The sequence below is a fragment of the Halichoerus grypus genome, chromosome 2, assembly GCF_964656455.1.
Source record: "Halichoerus grypus chromosome 2, mHalGry1.hap1.1, whole genome shotgun sequence".
In the NCBI taxonomy this organism is placed as follows: domain Eukaryota; kingdom Metazoa; phylum Chordata; class Mammalia; order Carnivora; family Phocidae; genus Halichoerus; species Halichoerus grypus.
The window spans coordinates 128,043,888-128,061,068 of record NC_135713.1 but is presented as its reverse complement, the minus strand read 5'-3'; the positions used below and the strand labels follow the sequence as shown (position 1 = coordinate 128,061,068).

General features: G+C 37.6%; 1 protein-coding gene across 1 annotated transcript in view; it reads left to right on the top strand.

The window, feature by feature from the left end:
- The window catches only part of CHSY3 (chondroitin sulfate synthase 3), a 306,175-nt gene extending 289,262 nt beyond the window's left edge, over positions 1-16,913 (top strand). The window contains exon 3 of the mRNA XM_078067552.1: positions 11,436-16,913. Coding sequence (XP_077923678.1) covers positions 11,436-12,998 — 1,563 coding nt within the window. The 3' untranslated portion in view covers positions 12,999-16,913. The remainder of the gene's footprint in view (positions 1-11,435) is intronic.
- Positions 16,914-17,181: the final 268 nt, after the last annotated feature.

Here is a 17,181-nt window from a genome sequence, read left to right as displayed (position 1 = left end):
GTACAGACTGTCCATAGGATTTCAGTGAAGATTCAACTAGCTAATTAAACAGAGGCAAAGCATACAGAGCATTAGTACAAGCTGAAATTAAAAAGGTACGAACTTATCAGATCACTTATGACAGGATTCTTTAGGTTGCAGGTTAAGCTGCACAATGAACCTACCTGAAACAGAAGAGGAATTACTGTCCTTGGAAACTGGGAAATCTGAGAGTGATCTGGCCTTAGGTACAGCCCGGTGCCGTGTTCATTGCTATCAGCAGCATTCAGTGTTTCTTATATCACTTCTCTGCCCTTGTGTGGGTGTCAAGGTCTGCTTTTCTTTCTGTGGAATTAGAATTTGCAAAATGTTTAGCTATGGCCAAAGGGAATATTGTTTGCTATCAGGAGAGAGATCTTGCCCATGAATGAAGCTAATCCGGAGTAAACCATTTATAACAAAGTATATTAATTGGCCACACTGTGACTTGTATTCCTCTTTAGGAAAGGTGAGGATCATGTGAAATAAAAGGAAAAGGAAAAATTTTTTTTTACCATTTTAATCATGTTTAAGTATACAATTCAATAGGGTCAACTATATTCACATTGTTTTACATCAAATCTCGAGAACTTTTCTTCTTGCAAAACTGAAACTCTATACCCATTAAACAACTCTCCATTCCCCATTCCCCCAGCCCCTGGAAACTACCATTCTGCTTTCTGTTTCTATGAGTGTGACTACTTTAGGTACTTCATGTAAGTGGACTCATACACAATTTGTCTTTTTGTGACTAGCTTATTTCATTTAGTATTATGTCCTCAAGGTTCATCAATGTTGTAGCATGTGACAGGATTTCAAAAGGAAAAGACATTTTAAGGTTTTTTAAGTTACTTTAAAAGGCTATCCAAGAACAGATACTCTCAGGCAACTGAAATTCATGAAATAAACATAAAGAAAATCTATGAGACTGAGAATAGCTGGAAAATGCACTGCTCACTTAACATTTTTTTTTTAAATTCAAATTCATTTAGAACATTGGGATTACCAAGAAAAAAAACGCAACATCACATCTGCATCCTTTGGACTACAAGTTTTCAATACTTGCTGCTTTTAGTATCCTAAAAGTGGCTCAGTCAGTTAAGCATCTGCCTTTGGCTCACGTCATGATCCCGGGTCCTGGGATCCAACCCCATGTCCAGCTCCTTGCTCAGCAGGGAGCCTGCTTCTCCCTCTCCCTCTGCCTGCCACTCCCCCTGCTTGTGCTCTCTCTCTCTCTCTTTCTCGTTCTCCCTCTCTGTCAAATAAATAAATCTTTTTTTTTTTTTTAAGTATTCTTTGGGGGTGATTTCTTAAAAAAAAAAGACATATTTTATTTAAAATTTTTTGCACATCATTTTTTTAAAGATTTGTTTATTTATTCTAGGGACAGAGAGAGTCTCAAGCAGATTCTGCGCTGAGCGCAGAGCCTGTTGATGGGCTCGATCCCACAACCCCAAGATCACGACCTGAGCCCAGACTGAAAGTCAGACATTCAACTGACTACACCACCCAAGCACCCCTGCATGTGATTTTTAATTAAACCTTTTATTTTGAGACAATTATTGATTTGTGTACTTCTGTAAAAAATAAAAAGTATTGCAAAGAAATTCCATGTACCTCTTAACCAGTTTCCCCCAGTGGCAAAATCTTGAAAAAGTGTAGTTAAACATCACAACCAGGACATTGACTTCAATATATTCCACTTATCTTATTCCAATTACCCCAGTTTTCCTTGTATTTATTTTTGTGTGTGGGTAGGTACATACACATGTATTTAGTTCCATATAATTTTATCGCATGTTGGACATAGAATTTTTAGAGTTTATAGATTAGATGTGGTTATTTCCAAGGTGCTATTATTGTTATAAGTCTTAGTAGCATTAAGAGTATTATTTTATGGTCTTAATTTTATGTGACAAACATATATAGATGATATGAGGAAGGGCATAGCATATCACACTTAAACTAGATCTTTGCATTCAACAACTTATTCAAGCTGTATCCTTTAATATTTTTCTCATTCACTCTATGATTATAAAATGATAGATGAATCTTTTTTCCCAAGCTCATTTCTTCTCTTTAATATTTAGAAGTGGGTACAGTTTTTTTTTTTAAGACTTTATGTTTAAGTAATCCCTACACCCAGAGTGGGGCTCCAACTCACAACCCTGAGACAAGTCACATGCTCCTCCAACCGATCCAGCCAGGCGCTCCGGGTACAGAGAAGTGAGAAATACTTTAAGAATTTTACTATTAATATGTGAAGATAATAATTGAGGGAAAATAATAGTGTTAATTTGAAAATTCACTATTTTGCATATACCTTCATATTTACTGTTTTTATAGAATAAAAGAAAGATCATTAGGCATTTGCTTTAAGGATAATAAGACTCCCCATTTAGTTACATAGTATTGCATAACTAAATCATAGAAAATAAAATGAGTTTAAATATTTGCAAAGCAAATTACCCTACCCTTAGGTGCACATTTGCCATTATATTTTACACGACTTAAATGATTTATTATTTCTTGTTCACATTCATAAATTATTCTAATTTGCAGAGTCTGTACTTCCTAGAACAGGAATGTCTTTTTTCTATAAATCCTCCTTAATCTCATTTGTAGGAAGAGATTCAAAGAGAGTTTTCTAAGTTAGAAGATCCTTTCTTTTAACAATAAATAGAGTGGCTTAAGGAGAACAAAAGAACTTGTACTAAATTGAAATAGCTTCTTTAGACAAATAAAGTAAGGAATTTTCTCCTTAATAGAGAAAAATTAATGCAACCATTTTCTTAATAGAGAACATGAAAAATGTTCATGAACAGGTTTTCAATAATGGCATGGCCTCTAATTTCTCCTTTGTTTCAACAGAGACGTCTTGAAGACAATTCAGCTTTTTAGTTTTTAGATGATAATCTGAGGTCAAATGATGGCTACACTGAGCATATTTGAATTATTTTTTAAGGAAAACTTAAGACCATCCTCAATTGCTCACTTATTCAATACTAATAATAGTAAAAACAAATGAGTACAATAATAATAATACCTATTATTATGACCCTTATTGATAAACAGCAGTTACTATACACCAGGTACTCTTCTAAGTAATTTTTCTAATCCTTTGTAACTCTTTATTTCTATTCCATTTTTTAAAAAAATATTCATTTGAGAGAAGGAGAGAGAGAGAGGAGGGGGAGAGTGCAAGCTGGGGGAGGGACAGAGGGAGAGAGAGAATCTCAGACAGGCTCCCCACTGAGGACAGAGCCCCACACAGGGCTCAATCCCATGACCCTGAGATCATGACCTAAGCTAAAATCAAGAGTTGGACGCTTAACTGACTGAGCCACCAAGGCGCCTCTCTATTCCACTTTTTTAAGCTTTCCTTTCTTTTTTTTTTTTTTGAGATTTTTTTTTTTTTTTTTAAGTAATCTCTACACCCATCATGGAGCTCGAACTCAAAACCCTGAGATCAAGAGTTGCACACCCCACCGACTAAACCAGCCAGGTGTCCCTAAGCTTTCCTACTTCCCATCTTTTCTATCCCTTACTGAGCTTTCCATGATGTCTCTTCTTTTCCTTTCCTTCTGATTTTGTTTTCATGTCTGTGATAGTTTATTTGTTATGCTTTCTTTCTTTTTTAGTTCTGTGAACTGACATTTCATCTCCCCATCACATCTTTGAGATATTTTATTTCTACTTTGTTGTCTTCAAAGATAGAGGAAAGTGCTTCTTATGTTTTTGAAACACTTGCTTAAATGTTGCCCTCAGTTCCATGTCTTCTGTTTTTTGGTGGGGTTGGAGGGGGAGGGCAGAGGCTAGTTTTTCATGTGGTCTCTTTTTCTTATAGAAACTTCGTGTTAATGTGTACTGTGTTCCTTTTTTTAGAAAACATACTTATCCCTGGCTGGAAAAATTACTTTTCCCTGGACAAGCTCTTCACCACAGATTTATTTTAGCAGAGATGTTTGTCACAGTTCTAGGCGTGCTGATTTCAACAAAGAAAAGGCTTTGGTCCTCTCTGCTGCCTCACGTTAAACCTGCCTTATGAAAACAAGGCTTAACTACTTAATTCTTTGAGTTCTGTATCTCTGCCTCTTCTTCTCTGAAACAGAACATTTCCATCAGAGTTTATTTGCCCCCCCCCCCCGAGGTCACCTCAGCTCCTACACCCATAGTTGTCTACGCAGAATAGGTTTTATACCCTACGTTGTCAGGTTGTGTGTTCTTCCTGGTTATTTCTGAGATCTTCTGTCCTTTGGGCCCTTCTGCCCCTGACATTGCTCTGCTTGGCCTTTTGTCCCCACTTGTTTCCAGATGACCCACCTCAACCTTATCAGCTTTTGGAAAATATACACATATTTCGGTGACTATGTATTATTCCGGTCTTTTCGTTTTTAAAGATGGAGTTTGCTGTATATTATTTTTAGCATTCCCTGTGTCTTTTAAAAATTGCCTTATTGAGGTATAATTTACATTCTACAAAAGTCTCCCCTGTAAATGTACAGTTTAGTAATATTTAGTAGATTTATACAGTTGTACAATTAACAAATCTAGTTTTCAGAACTTTGCATTGCCCCAAAAGTTACTTTGTGCCTGTTTGCAGTCAACCCCTTACTGTTTCTTTGAAGATTTCATTGCTGAAATGGAAGTCCTTTATTGACATAACTGTGATCATTCCAGAAGTTATCTGTGTTTTGTTTTCATTACTAATAAATCTAAGGGAGAAATGGAAGTTTAATATAGTAGAAGACTAATAACAATGTACCACTATTTCTTGGCATCTGTTCTGCTCTCTGCTTTTTATAATAGATTTTTCTGTAGCCTCTCAGGTAATTTTCTTACCAGGGAGTGAGATTTGGGTGGAAACAGTTGAAGCACTAGGGTCTGTCAGGACACACTGATGTTAATTGCTGCCATGATTTTGTTGGTGTGAAATGATTTTCCCCTTCCAGTGTAAATCTCTGGAAGGAGCATGAAATCAATTGAAAGTTCTGTAAAGAAGAAGTCCACCTATATTAGAGGTCCTGAATTATTTCAAACAAGCTCATATAATTTTAAAAGTAAATTTTACACTTTTTTTTTAAAACAATTTTGCTACATTCAAAATTTAGTGTGACAAGTCACAAAAACTGGCTACTTGTTCTAGCTATAGTTGTGATGTCTTATATCTCACTTGTCCCTTGGTTAAATCACTTAATAATTTATCTTTCTTAGAGTAAAATGTTGAGCTCTCTTGTTAGGAGAAGATGCCTCAATGGCATGTTTGATACATTAAAGCACTTGAGTGTGTGTAGCCAATTGTAACTGTTTCCAAGCATTTCCAGAGATAAGCAAAGATGAAGCAAGCCAAGGAAAGGGTGCCATCCTCCTTCTCTGAAAACTAGCTAACAAGAACAGCCTCCGGAGGAGATTGGCAAATCCTCGAACTGTTACTTATACACAGTTATCATTTACTGAGTGTTTTCTATGTGCCAGACACAATGTTTAGCATTGTATATATATTTTTCTTATAGAGCAACATTTTAATATACATTGTGGTAGTTGACACCTTTCCTTTTATAGATAAGGAGACTGAGACTTAGACAGATTGGCTAGGAAATGGCTTAGAAATGGTGGAACCAGTACTCAAATCCAGATCTGGCTGACTTCATAGCCAGGCTCTTAAACATTCTCACATTTATGCTGTATAGCTTGGACCTCCCTACGTTTAAAAATAGGAAATTTGGATATGTTCTATGCTTCTTCATGGAAAACATGATAAATTCAAGACGTTTTCATCATTACTGTACTTCCTAGAATGTGTATGAATACACTGTTTTCAAGGATTGCCCCATCACTGTCTTTGTCTATTTGTAATATTAAATTTATCAAATTATGCAGTATTAATCACTTTAATAGCACTAAAAGAGAGTTTCCTCTGAGCATTGTTTCTAGCATTGCCCCCCTTTTTCTTAGTCCTGTAAAGCATGCCTAAAGAAAGAATAGTTTTGGGGAGCTCAGTCAGTGAAGCATCTACCTTCGACTCAGGTCATGATCTGACCAGGGTCCTGGAATTGAGCTCCATGTCGTCGGGCTCCCAGCTCAGTGGGGAGCCTGCTTCTCCTCTTCCCCCCTGCTTGTGCTTTCTCTCTCTCTCTCAAATAAATAAAATCTTAAAAAAAAAAAAGAATAGTTTCATATAGCCAATACCTTTTACAGGTGGTATAATTAATAGCTCATATGTGATCAGAAATCTATTTTTTTACCTTCTTGCATAAAAAGAAATAAAAATCTGTGGAAAATTATATAATGTAAAATACTGAACGCAATTTCAGTAATAAATGATAATACCACAAAAAGGGAGATATAACGACCTACTGCAAATTATGAATTTAATTTGATTTATCATTAAACAGAATTTTAAATAAAAGTCAGCATGTGTTTTGAGAAAAAAAATATTGGATGCAGTTGAACTTCTGTTTTGAATCAAGTCCAAAATCCTCTTCTAAATATCTGTTGTTATATTCTTCTGATACTGATTTGAAAATCTGAGTATCTCAGATGAAATACCGGAGATAAAGAATCTGCAGTAGTACTGGTCTTACTCCTTTTAGGTCACCTTCTCTAGTTAAACTTCTGGGATTTATCTCCTTCCCCCCCCCCGCCGTCTCTCTCTTCCCCCCCCACCTCTCCATCCACATGTCCACACTTGTTTATGTACATACATATCAGAAAAACCTACCTAACTCTACATACATATTTATCACAATTTCAAAACCAAATCTTAATAATTGGAGTATAATAAACAAACATATCTTAAGTAACAGCTCGATGAATGTTAACAAATCGAATACATGCATGTCACCATGACCTACATCAACAAATAGAATATTAACAGCACTCTAGAGCTCTCCACCCACTTATTTGAATTTTTATTACTATTCTAACAGCTAATAGCATAGGTTAGCTTTACCTGTTTCTGAACTCCATGTAAATAGAATCAAACAAAATGTATTCTTTTGTATACGTCTTGTTTCATTGTGAGATTTCTCCACATTGTTGTAATATTTCATTTATTTTAACTGATGTATTATCATTATATGAATATAGGACATTTATTTATCTATGCTACTCTTGATACAAATTTGGGTTGCCTTCAGTTGGGTGTATTTTGAATAATGCTGCGATGAAAACTCTTATATATATTTTTAGGTATATGTATGAATATATTTATATTGGGTATATATCTAAGAGTAGAAAATACTGAGTTATAGGGAATGTATATGTTCATTTTAGTCAATAAATTTTCCTCAGTGGTTGAACCAAGTTCCATCCTCATCACCCATGTGTGAGAGTTCCAAATTCTGGCAATGTATTATCAGTCTGTTTAGTTTTAGCATTCTTGCAGGTCTGTAATGTTATCACATTATGACTTTAAATTGCATCACCCTGATGAGGAATGACCTACAGAATGTTTTTGTATGTTTATTGGGCATTTGCATATTCTCTTTTGCAACGTCCCCATTCAGGTTTTTTTGTTTTGTTTTGTTTTGTTTCCCCCATTTTCAGCTGGTTTGTCCTTCTTCCTCACTAATTTGTCTAGGTTCATTACATATTCTCGGTATTAGTCCTTTTTGGTAAGATCTGGTAAAAATATCTTCTCCCACTCTGTAGTTTATCTTTTATAATCTTTTAATGTTGTTTTTGAGGAACAGTTATTAATTTTAACGTAGTCCAATTCATTAATCTGATTTTATGGTTGGTATCTTGTGTCATATTTAAGAATTCTGTACCTAACCAAAAGTCATGCAGATATTTTTTATGTTAACTTTTAGAAAGCTTATTTTATTTTTGTACCTTTTATATTTATATCAACAATCCATCTGGGATAGATTTGGCAGGGGGAATGTAGGGGGTCAGTTTTTACTTTTTTCCACATGAATACCAACTGACCTTGCATTATTGATGGGAAAGATCCACCCTTTCTCCACTCCCCAGTGTCTTATTTGTCATAAATCGAGTGATGTCATAAGTCATGTGTAGGTTTATTTGTGGATTATTTTGGTCCTTTGTTTTATTTGTTTATCCTTGTATCAATATTATACTATCTAAATTTCTATAACTTTTTAAATCTGTGGTGTATCTTTTTTTAACATTGTCTTGAATATCCTTGACTTTTCATTTCTATATAAATTTTAGAATCAGCCTGTTAATATCAAAAGCAACATATTCTTTTTAATAAAGAGTGGGATTTGTATTGAATTGCATTTGAACCTATACATCAAATTGAGAAGAATTTTTTTTACAGTATATTTTAAACAAACATTTGCAAATATAATCTAGCCATATATAAAGAGGACATAATATCAGGATCATGATGGGTTTAGTCAGGGAATACAATGATTGTTTAATATTGGAAATACATTAGTAATTCACCATAACGGGGAAAAAAAAAGTATCACATAACCTTCTCAATGGATGCAGGAAAAAAACCCTTTGATTAACTTGAAATGTCATTCATGATAAAACTCTTAGCAAATTAGAAATAAAAAGGAACTTAGTGTCCTAAAGAAAGATATTGATGACTTCTTCACTGAGTCTGGGGTTGGAACAAGGTTGTGCTATACCACATTTTCCTGAAGATCCTGGCCCAAAACAAGGAAACCTAACTCAGACTTGTTACTTCCCAGCTGGCTTCTGTAGAGTGGGTGTTCCAAAGACAAGAAGTGGAAGCTGCCAATCTGGAAACTGGCACAGTGTCATTTCTAGTGTGGTCTCTTAGTTAAAGTAGTGACAGAATCACTCAGATTCAAGAGAAAGGGGCATATGAGCGAAATAAGTCAATCAGAGAAAGACATGTATCATATGACCTCACTGATATGAGGAATTCTTAATCTCAGGAAACAAACTGAGGGTTGCTGGAGTGGTGGGGGGTGGGAGGGATGGGGTGGCTGGGTGATAGACATTGGGGAGGGTATGTGCTATGGTGAGCTCTGTGAATTGTGTAAGACTGTTGAATCACAGACCTGTACCTCTGAAACAAACAATACATGATATGTTTAAAAAAAAAAAAAGAAGAAGAAGAAGAAGATAGCAGGAGGGGAAGAATGAAAGGGGGGAAATCGGAGGGGAAGACGAACCATGAGAGACTGTGGACTCTGAAAAACAAACTGAGGGTTCTAGAGGGGAGAGGGGTGGGAGAATGGGTTAGCCTGGTGATGGGTATAAAAGAGGGCACATTCTGCATGGAGCACTGTGTGTTATACTCAAACAATGAATCATGGAACACTACATCAAAAACTAATGATATAATGTATGGTGGTTAACATAACATAATAATTTAAAAAAAAAGAGAAAGGGGCACAGAGCCCATCTCTTGATGGGAGGAGTGGCAGAGAATTTATCACCACTATTCTGCCATAAGTTCTTACATGTTAGAAACTAGTTATTTTTTACAGTAAAAAGTGAGCTCTGGCTTGGTTGGGATAAACCTAGGCTGTAGCTTCATTGAATATAAAATAATTAGTCATTGATTTTCTTCCTTGGGGTGTTCCTTGGCTGTATTCTACTGTTTTTCAGCATTGTTGCTGCTATGGAAAATGTGACAAGATTCATTCTTTTCCTACTTGCAGCCAAATTGGGTTTTGTTTATTTATTTTGCTCTTTTTTCTCTTGGCCACATTGCACATAGATATATATCTGCCTTTATTATAAGGGAAATATGGCCCTCAGATATATTTTACATATGTAATCTTACCTTCTTTAATATATGTCCATGTGTATTGAATATATATTCAAGCTTTTGAATGCATATAAATATATATATTTATATATGTGTATGTGTGTGTATATATATATATATATATATACACACACACACAAAGATTTGTATTTGCAAACTTTTTTTAAAGATTTATTTATTTTGAGAGAGAGAGAGCGCGCACAGGGCAGGGGGAGCAGAGGGCGAAGGAGAGAGAGAATCTCAAGCAGACTGCCCACTGAGTGGGGAGCCCAACACAGGGCTTGATCTCACAACATTGAGATCATGACCTGAGCCGAAATCAAGATTCAGATGCTTAACTGAATGAGCCACCCAGGCACCTCTATATCTCCAAACTTTTAACCTCTCTTTTATGTTTCCATTATTTTGCGAAATTTTGTCAAGTCTCTTCCTCCTGTGTTTTCCACAAGTCTATTTCTTGGTTCTTATAATGTAACCATCTTTGGTTTTATTTCTCTTCAAGCTCATGTATCTACTCCTTGAGTTCTTGTTTTATGAAGATTGTATTTTCTTTATTTGATTTGTCATTTTTACTTGCTTTGGATATATATTCTTAAATTTGCAATATTCTTTTCCTCCTTATTCATCAGTATACCTACAGATATCTCATGTTGCTACTGCTGCTGGTAGTTCTCCTTCTCTTCTTCCTCTGCCTCCTTTTTCTTTTCCTTCTCCATTGGTACTTCTCTTGAATAGGTGTGGTGGAGGTTTCTTTACTGACAGAGAAGGAAGAGTCAGCTGGCAATTTGAAGTGTGATCTTATAACTTTACGTTTTTCCTCATTTTGTTTCTACCTAAAGTAGTGAACTTGTTCTAGACTAGTAGTCCAACTTTCTGGCTCATAAGGATGTCAAGCATGTCTAATTTTGGACATGATCCTTTAGATCAGTAGTGTAGATCAGTATAATTTCTGTCACACCTTACGTTAACAAGAACTTACTCTGTAAAGATGTTATGTCAGAATGCTTAATAAAACTTACATCTTCTCCGGGTCTGGTATTGCCATTCCAAGCAACATGGCATGGGATTTACTCCTCAGGGTGAACCCTCTATTTTGGGAAACCCATGCTCTATCCACCCTGCCCCTCCTTCACAATGATCCCTTATGGGGTTTTGGGTATATTCAATTCTTATTTTCATTGATATTTTGGGTCAATTTCAAAAGGAATAGAGAGGCAAAGATTTTTTATTTCAAAATACATAACTGGAGGTTAGTGTGCAGTGTTTGTATATAACAGGAGGTTAATTTGCATTATTTGAGCATATGAATCTGACATTTTGAAACTATTTTCAGGGTTGCCTGGGTGGCTCAGTCGGTTAAGCATCTGCCTTCAGCTCAGGTCACGATCTTGGGGTCCTGGGATCCAGCCCCATGTCAGGCTCTCTGCTCAGCGGGGAGCCTGCTTCTCCCTCTCCCTCTGCCTGCTGCTCTGCCTGCTCCTGCTCACTTGCACTCTCTCTCTCTATCAAATAAGAAACAAAATCTTTTTTAAAAAAAACAATTTTAATTTTGCTTAAATATAAATTTTACAAGTCGACTTTTGTTAGGAAATACCATATAACTAATTCCTATTAAATAATTTAAATGTTTTCATTTATTGCTTTCTTTCTTTCTTTTTAAATTTATTCTAAAATCTTGATTTCTTTCACTTTTCAGATGCAACAACTGTTCCATGAAAATTATGAACATAATCGGAAGGGTTATATCCAAGACCTTCACAATAGCAAAATCCATGCAGCCATAACACTTCACCCCAACAAAAGGCCTGCCTACCAATACAGGCTTCATAATTACATGCTCAGCCGCAAAATTTCTGAACTTCGCTACCGCACCATCCAGCTCCACCGGGAGAGTGCTTTGATGAGCAAGCTCAGTAACAGCGAAGTGAGTAAAGAGGACCAGCAGCTGGGAGTAATGCCTTCTTTCAACCACTTCCAGCCTCGGGAGAGAGATGAAGTGATAGAATGGGAGTTCCTGACGGGGAAACTCCTTTACTCAGCATCTGAGAACCAGCCTCCTCGACAGAACATCAACAGCATCCTGAGAACGGCACTGGATGACACCGTGCTACAGGTGATGGAGATGATCAATGAAAACGCCAAGAGTAGGGGACGGCTCATTGACTTCAAGGAAATTCAGTATGGCTACCGCAGGGTTGATCCCATGCATGGGGTGGAATACATTTTGGATTTACTCCTCTTGTATAAGAGACACAAGGGGAGGAAACTGACTGTGCCAGTGAGACGTCATGCTTATCTTCAGCAGTTGTTCAGCAAGCCTTTCTTCAGAGAAACTGAAGAGCTAGACGTCAACAGCCTTGTGGAGAGTATTAACAGTGACACTCAGTCATTCTCCTTTATATCTAATTCTTTAAAGATACTATCTTCTTTTCAAGGTGCCAAAGAAATGGGAGGGCACAATGAAAAGAAAATACACATTCTTGTTCCTCTCATTGGAAGGTATGACATTTTCTTGAGATTCATGGACAACTTTGAAAAAACTTGTCTTATTCCAAAGCAGAATGTAAAGCTGGTCATCACCCTTTTCAGTAGGGATTCTGGCCAAGATTCCAACAAGCATATTGAGCTGATAAGAGAGTATCAGAACAACTACCCTAAAGCAGAAATTACCTTGATCCCCATGAAGGGAGAGTTCTCCAGAGGTCTCGGTCTTGAAGTGGCTTCTTCCCAGTTTGACAATGATACTTTGCTGCTATTTTGTGATGTTGACTTGATCTTCAGAGGAGACTTTCTCCAACGGTGTAGAGACAATACAATTCAGGGACAACAGGTGTACTACCCCATCATCTTTAGCCAGTATGACCCAAAGGTAACCAATGGGGAAAATCCTCCCACTGATGATGACTTTGTCTTCTCAAAGAAGACTGGATTTTGGAGAGACTATGGATATGGAATTACCTGTATTTATAAAAGTGATCTTCTGGGTGCAGGGGGATTTGATACCTCAATACAAGGCTGGGGACTGGAAGATGTAGATCTCTACAATAAAGTTATTCTATCTGGCTTAAGGCCTTTCAGAAGCCAAGAAGTGGGAGTGGTGCATATTTTCCATGCAGTTCATTGTGACCCTAACTTGGATCCTAAGCAGTATAAGATGTGCTTAGGATCCAAGGCAAGTACTTTTGCCTCAACCATGCAACTGGCTGAACTCTGGTTGGAAAAACATTTGGGTGTCAGGTACAATCGAACTCTCTCCTGACAGTCCAGGCAACACATATTGCCTTTTTAAAGGGGAGTTTACCTCATTGTTGGTTGTTGTTATTTTTATTTTATTATTGTTATTTTTATTATTATAATTATTATTGTTATAATTTTATTTTGTTATCCTGGTCTTAAACTACTCTTGGTTGTCTTCCAAAGGGTGTTTGTTGACCTCAAGCAAGAAGAGTCTGCAGTTCACTGATATTTCAGATTTCTACTGAAGTCAATTATGTATTACTTTTATATATCTTTATTTGAGATTGAGTTAAATCGTGGCAATCAAATGACTTTTGAAACTCATTCATCATGAGAGACAGCTTAGAAGAATGTTCTCTTGAGGCTTAAAGATGCAATATCGACTTTTATTTTGTTTGTTACATTCAATGTGATACAAATATTTACTGGTGAAAGGTACCACAAAAGTGCTTTATGCTTCCTATGGGGAAGGGACTCTGTAACATAAACTTGAGTTTTGTAATTTATACAAGGACTTAAATATATAGACAATAATTTTCTTCATCTTTAGAATTTTTAAAGTAAATGAACACTTACGATTGTATGTTTATTTTTTCAAAAAAGTTTTAAAAATTGAGGAGTTTTGTTCCACAAGCAACCGGTACTGGCTACCCTGGTCTTCTGACAATTATGTACTCCTCACAACTGTCTGCTATAAATGAGAATGAACTTTATTTTCTCAAGGAAATATGATTTAATTAAATATTCATGTACATTTTAGAAGCTTTATGAAACAATGTCCTTCATTTGCTGGCAAGAAGATAAAATATGACAGAACCTGGTTATTTATAATAAAACACAGGTATAACAGTAATCTTTTTCAAAAACCCTGAAGAGGTGGTGTTGTTTCCTTTCAGCCATACCTGATGTATTTCTTAGGGGTCATACTCACCAAAATGTGCTTGCTACATAGACTGGAAAAGTTAATAAGGGATTATGGGCATACTGTTTGTATTATTATGCTTTAAATCCTGGCCTTCACAACTGATTAAAAAATGAATGGTTTCTTTATTCAATAATTTACATTCCAGGAGAAGCATTCTTCCTCAATCTCTTCAGCTTTGTGATCAAACCGAAGTAAGAACAGGTCAGAAACTGCCTTTAATTTGGGTTAATTTGGGTTTTCATAAAATGTAGCAGACTGTACATACTGTTCTGCACTTTGATTTTCTTTTTTGACACAATAGGACTAAAGTTTGCTTCAAAGTTGATTTGAAAGCTGTTGTCGGAAATCGCCACCATTATTTGGAACTGATTGCCAGGAAGCCATACGGCATTTGCCTTAGTGATGGGTTTTATACAGGGTAACAGTCTCTTTTGGTGAGGACATTTGGGGACCCTCAAAAAAAAATACCATTGCTTAATGTTGTGACAAACGTGATGGCACTGTCCTTGACTATAACATATAATCTTGATGTCAGACTCATTAGAAAGGAATTGATGGCACTTTGAGACGTTAAAAATCTTGACAGGGCCAACAATTCAGAATTGATCTCTGCTCTCCTATTTTCTTGGCCTTCGTAAACCTTTGCTTTAATAGCTTATTTTTCCTACATTATGTGGCTTACCTCTTTTAACAGCTTTTTTTTTCCTGAACAGTAAATATATTAACATGCAGTAAAGATAGTCATTTGGGAAGAGCTATTACAAACTAAGAATTATTAATGATTTCATTAATGAAGAAAAGAAATCAGGGGCTGCTCTTTTCTTTAACTTAAGACAGCTGAAAAACAGCCCGAGTCTTGAGGCAACTACCCAGGGATGAAGTGGCATTCTCTGTAATACTCGTGAAATTATACTAATGAAACAAGGAAATGCAGAGAGCTCATCTGAACTTAATTACATACCTGCATACTGTCCTAAAATTAATGTAAGTTCATTTAAGTTGTATTTTGTACAACTTGTACAAATTTGTAATTTTGCATTAAGCTTTCCTATCATTTTTTTTTTCAGGCACTGCAGTATTTCCTGACTGAAACTTTATTGGAATTATACTAGTGAAATTAAGAGTGTTTTCCTGTCTGTGCAATGTCTATTATTTAAAATCCCTGTAAGGTTGAAGGGCAGCACAACATGAATGCAACCTGAAGCATCATAGACGTATCTTCCTGCCATTAGCTTTTTTGGATGCCTGTGGGTGTTCTGTTTAAGTGTCACTCCAGTAATAATTCCATCTTATTGACCATGCTTCTGTCCGCTCACTACCATCCTGTGCATTTTACTTGCATTGTCCTTTTAAATGTAATCCTCACAACAGCTCTCAGAATGTTGATATCCTTTTCTTCATTCAACAGATATGGAAACTGAGGCCATGAACGATGAAGTAACATGTCCTGAGTTCACACTCAGCATGCCGTAGTTGAGATTTCAGTTAACTGTTGTCCAAATCGGGAGCACCTGCCTTTCCACTGTAACCCAAGGCTTCTTTGTTGTTGGGGTGTTGTAGAAGACAATGGGCAAAGGTCTAGCTGACCCCGTGAACATGTATGACCCACCACCGTTCAGCTTACTTCTGCTGTATGCCCGTTCTGGGCCGTGCTAAGTTTGCTGATGTTTTGCTCAGTTAGAGCCTCTTCAGGCTTTTAATCGGTCTTGCATCACTTTGCTAGCTCCTTCTGAGTGGCAGTGTGTTGGGGAAGGGTTTCTTCTATCTGCCTGCTCACAAGTCACCGGACATCTGCCAGCAGAAAATACATGCTCAGCGTTCCTGATGCCAGCAGCAGCCCTTATCTTTGTGGCTTCAGCCAGCTGAGTACAGAAGCTGTCCACAATGAGTACCACCATGCAGTTGCTTGACTATTTATGTCATTTGACGCATGCAGACTTGGCATAAAGCAGCTTTGTCAGAGCTATTTCTGAATCTAAGAGTTGAACCCATTGTGCCTAGTGATAGATGGGCAACTGTAGGAATAAAATACCCAAGTGTGTGGACTGCTGGTCCAACCAAGAGAATAAATGCTCACTGGAAAGGTAAACTATAAAGTCCCACTCTTTTTAACATAAGAAATCTGCAGCCCATCTCCAGTCAGCAGTCCCGTTTCTGGGGTGCTCTGGTTTCACATGGTTCCCTTTTCAGATTAGGCCTGGGAACTTCCTTCTTCCAGGAGGGGGATGCAGAAGATGAGGATCCTTTCTAATGGCTTGGATAGCCCAGATGAGAGGCTTGTCTTGCCTCCAGGCATGGGGAGCTCTCACCTAGGACTGCCTTGTCCTGGAGGGGGGATGGCCTAAGCTAGACTTGGACCTAGAAAGAGACTGGTGTCTTCCCTCTCTCCACCCAACAGAAACTATTTTTAAGCAGGTAAAATATACCAAGATGAGCCTCAAAGAGCCAGTAAAATAGCTGTAGCGCTCTCTTGGCCATGGTGAGATTTATTTATTTATTTTTTTTTTAAAGATTTTATTTATTTATTTGACAGAGACAGACACAGTGAGAGAGGGAACACAAGCAGTGGGAGTGAGAGAGGGAGAAGCAGGCTTCCTGTGGAGCATGGAGCCCGATGTGGGGCTCGATCCCAGGACCCTGGGATCATGACCTGAGCTGAAGGCAGACGCTTAACGACTGAGCCACCCAGGCGCCCCATGGTGAGATTTGTATAGGAGAGGGAAGGCATCCACATGCTTGAATTCTGTGGCTGAGCTACCTTTCTCTCCCTACCACGTGCTGCTTTCTGATTCACAGCAAGTCTCCTGCAAGTCATGGGAACCTGTGTTCCTACCCTAGCGATATCCCTAAGAGGGGACTGCTGATCATCTGGGGAATTGTGTGCTGGAGCTCTCCTTTGTGCTTGTTTACTGAAGGCATCCGTCTTCAGGAAGTAGCCTGTGATTATGGATATTACAAGGCAAATGGGCAACACGGTGTCCTAAGGGACAATAAAGGTATCTGTTACCACTACGTAGTGCTGCTGGCTTGTCTACTTTCCCCATCTCCACGTTTATTAGCATCCTAACCACTGTCGAACCTACAGTACGTGCTGAGTCCAGACGCCTTCTAGATCGAAAGGCGTTGAACAGTAGAAGCAGTAGAGGCAGGAAAAGATGCCCGCAGCCTCGCTCAGGCACCAGAAGCACTGCCAGCCTTGCTTTGACAGATGGTGGGGACGAGGAGACTTCCGTGATTCATGCCCCCGGGTGGCGGCAGAGTCACATCTGCAGCAAGCTGC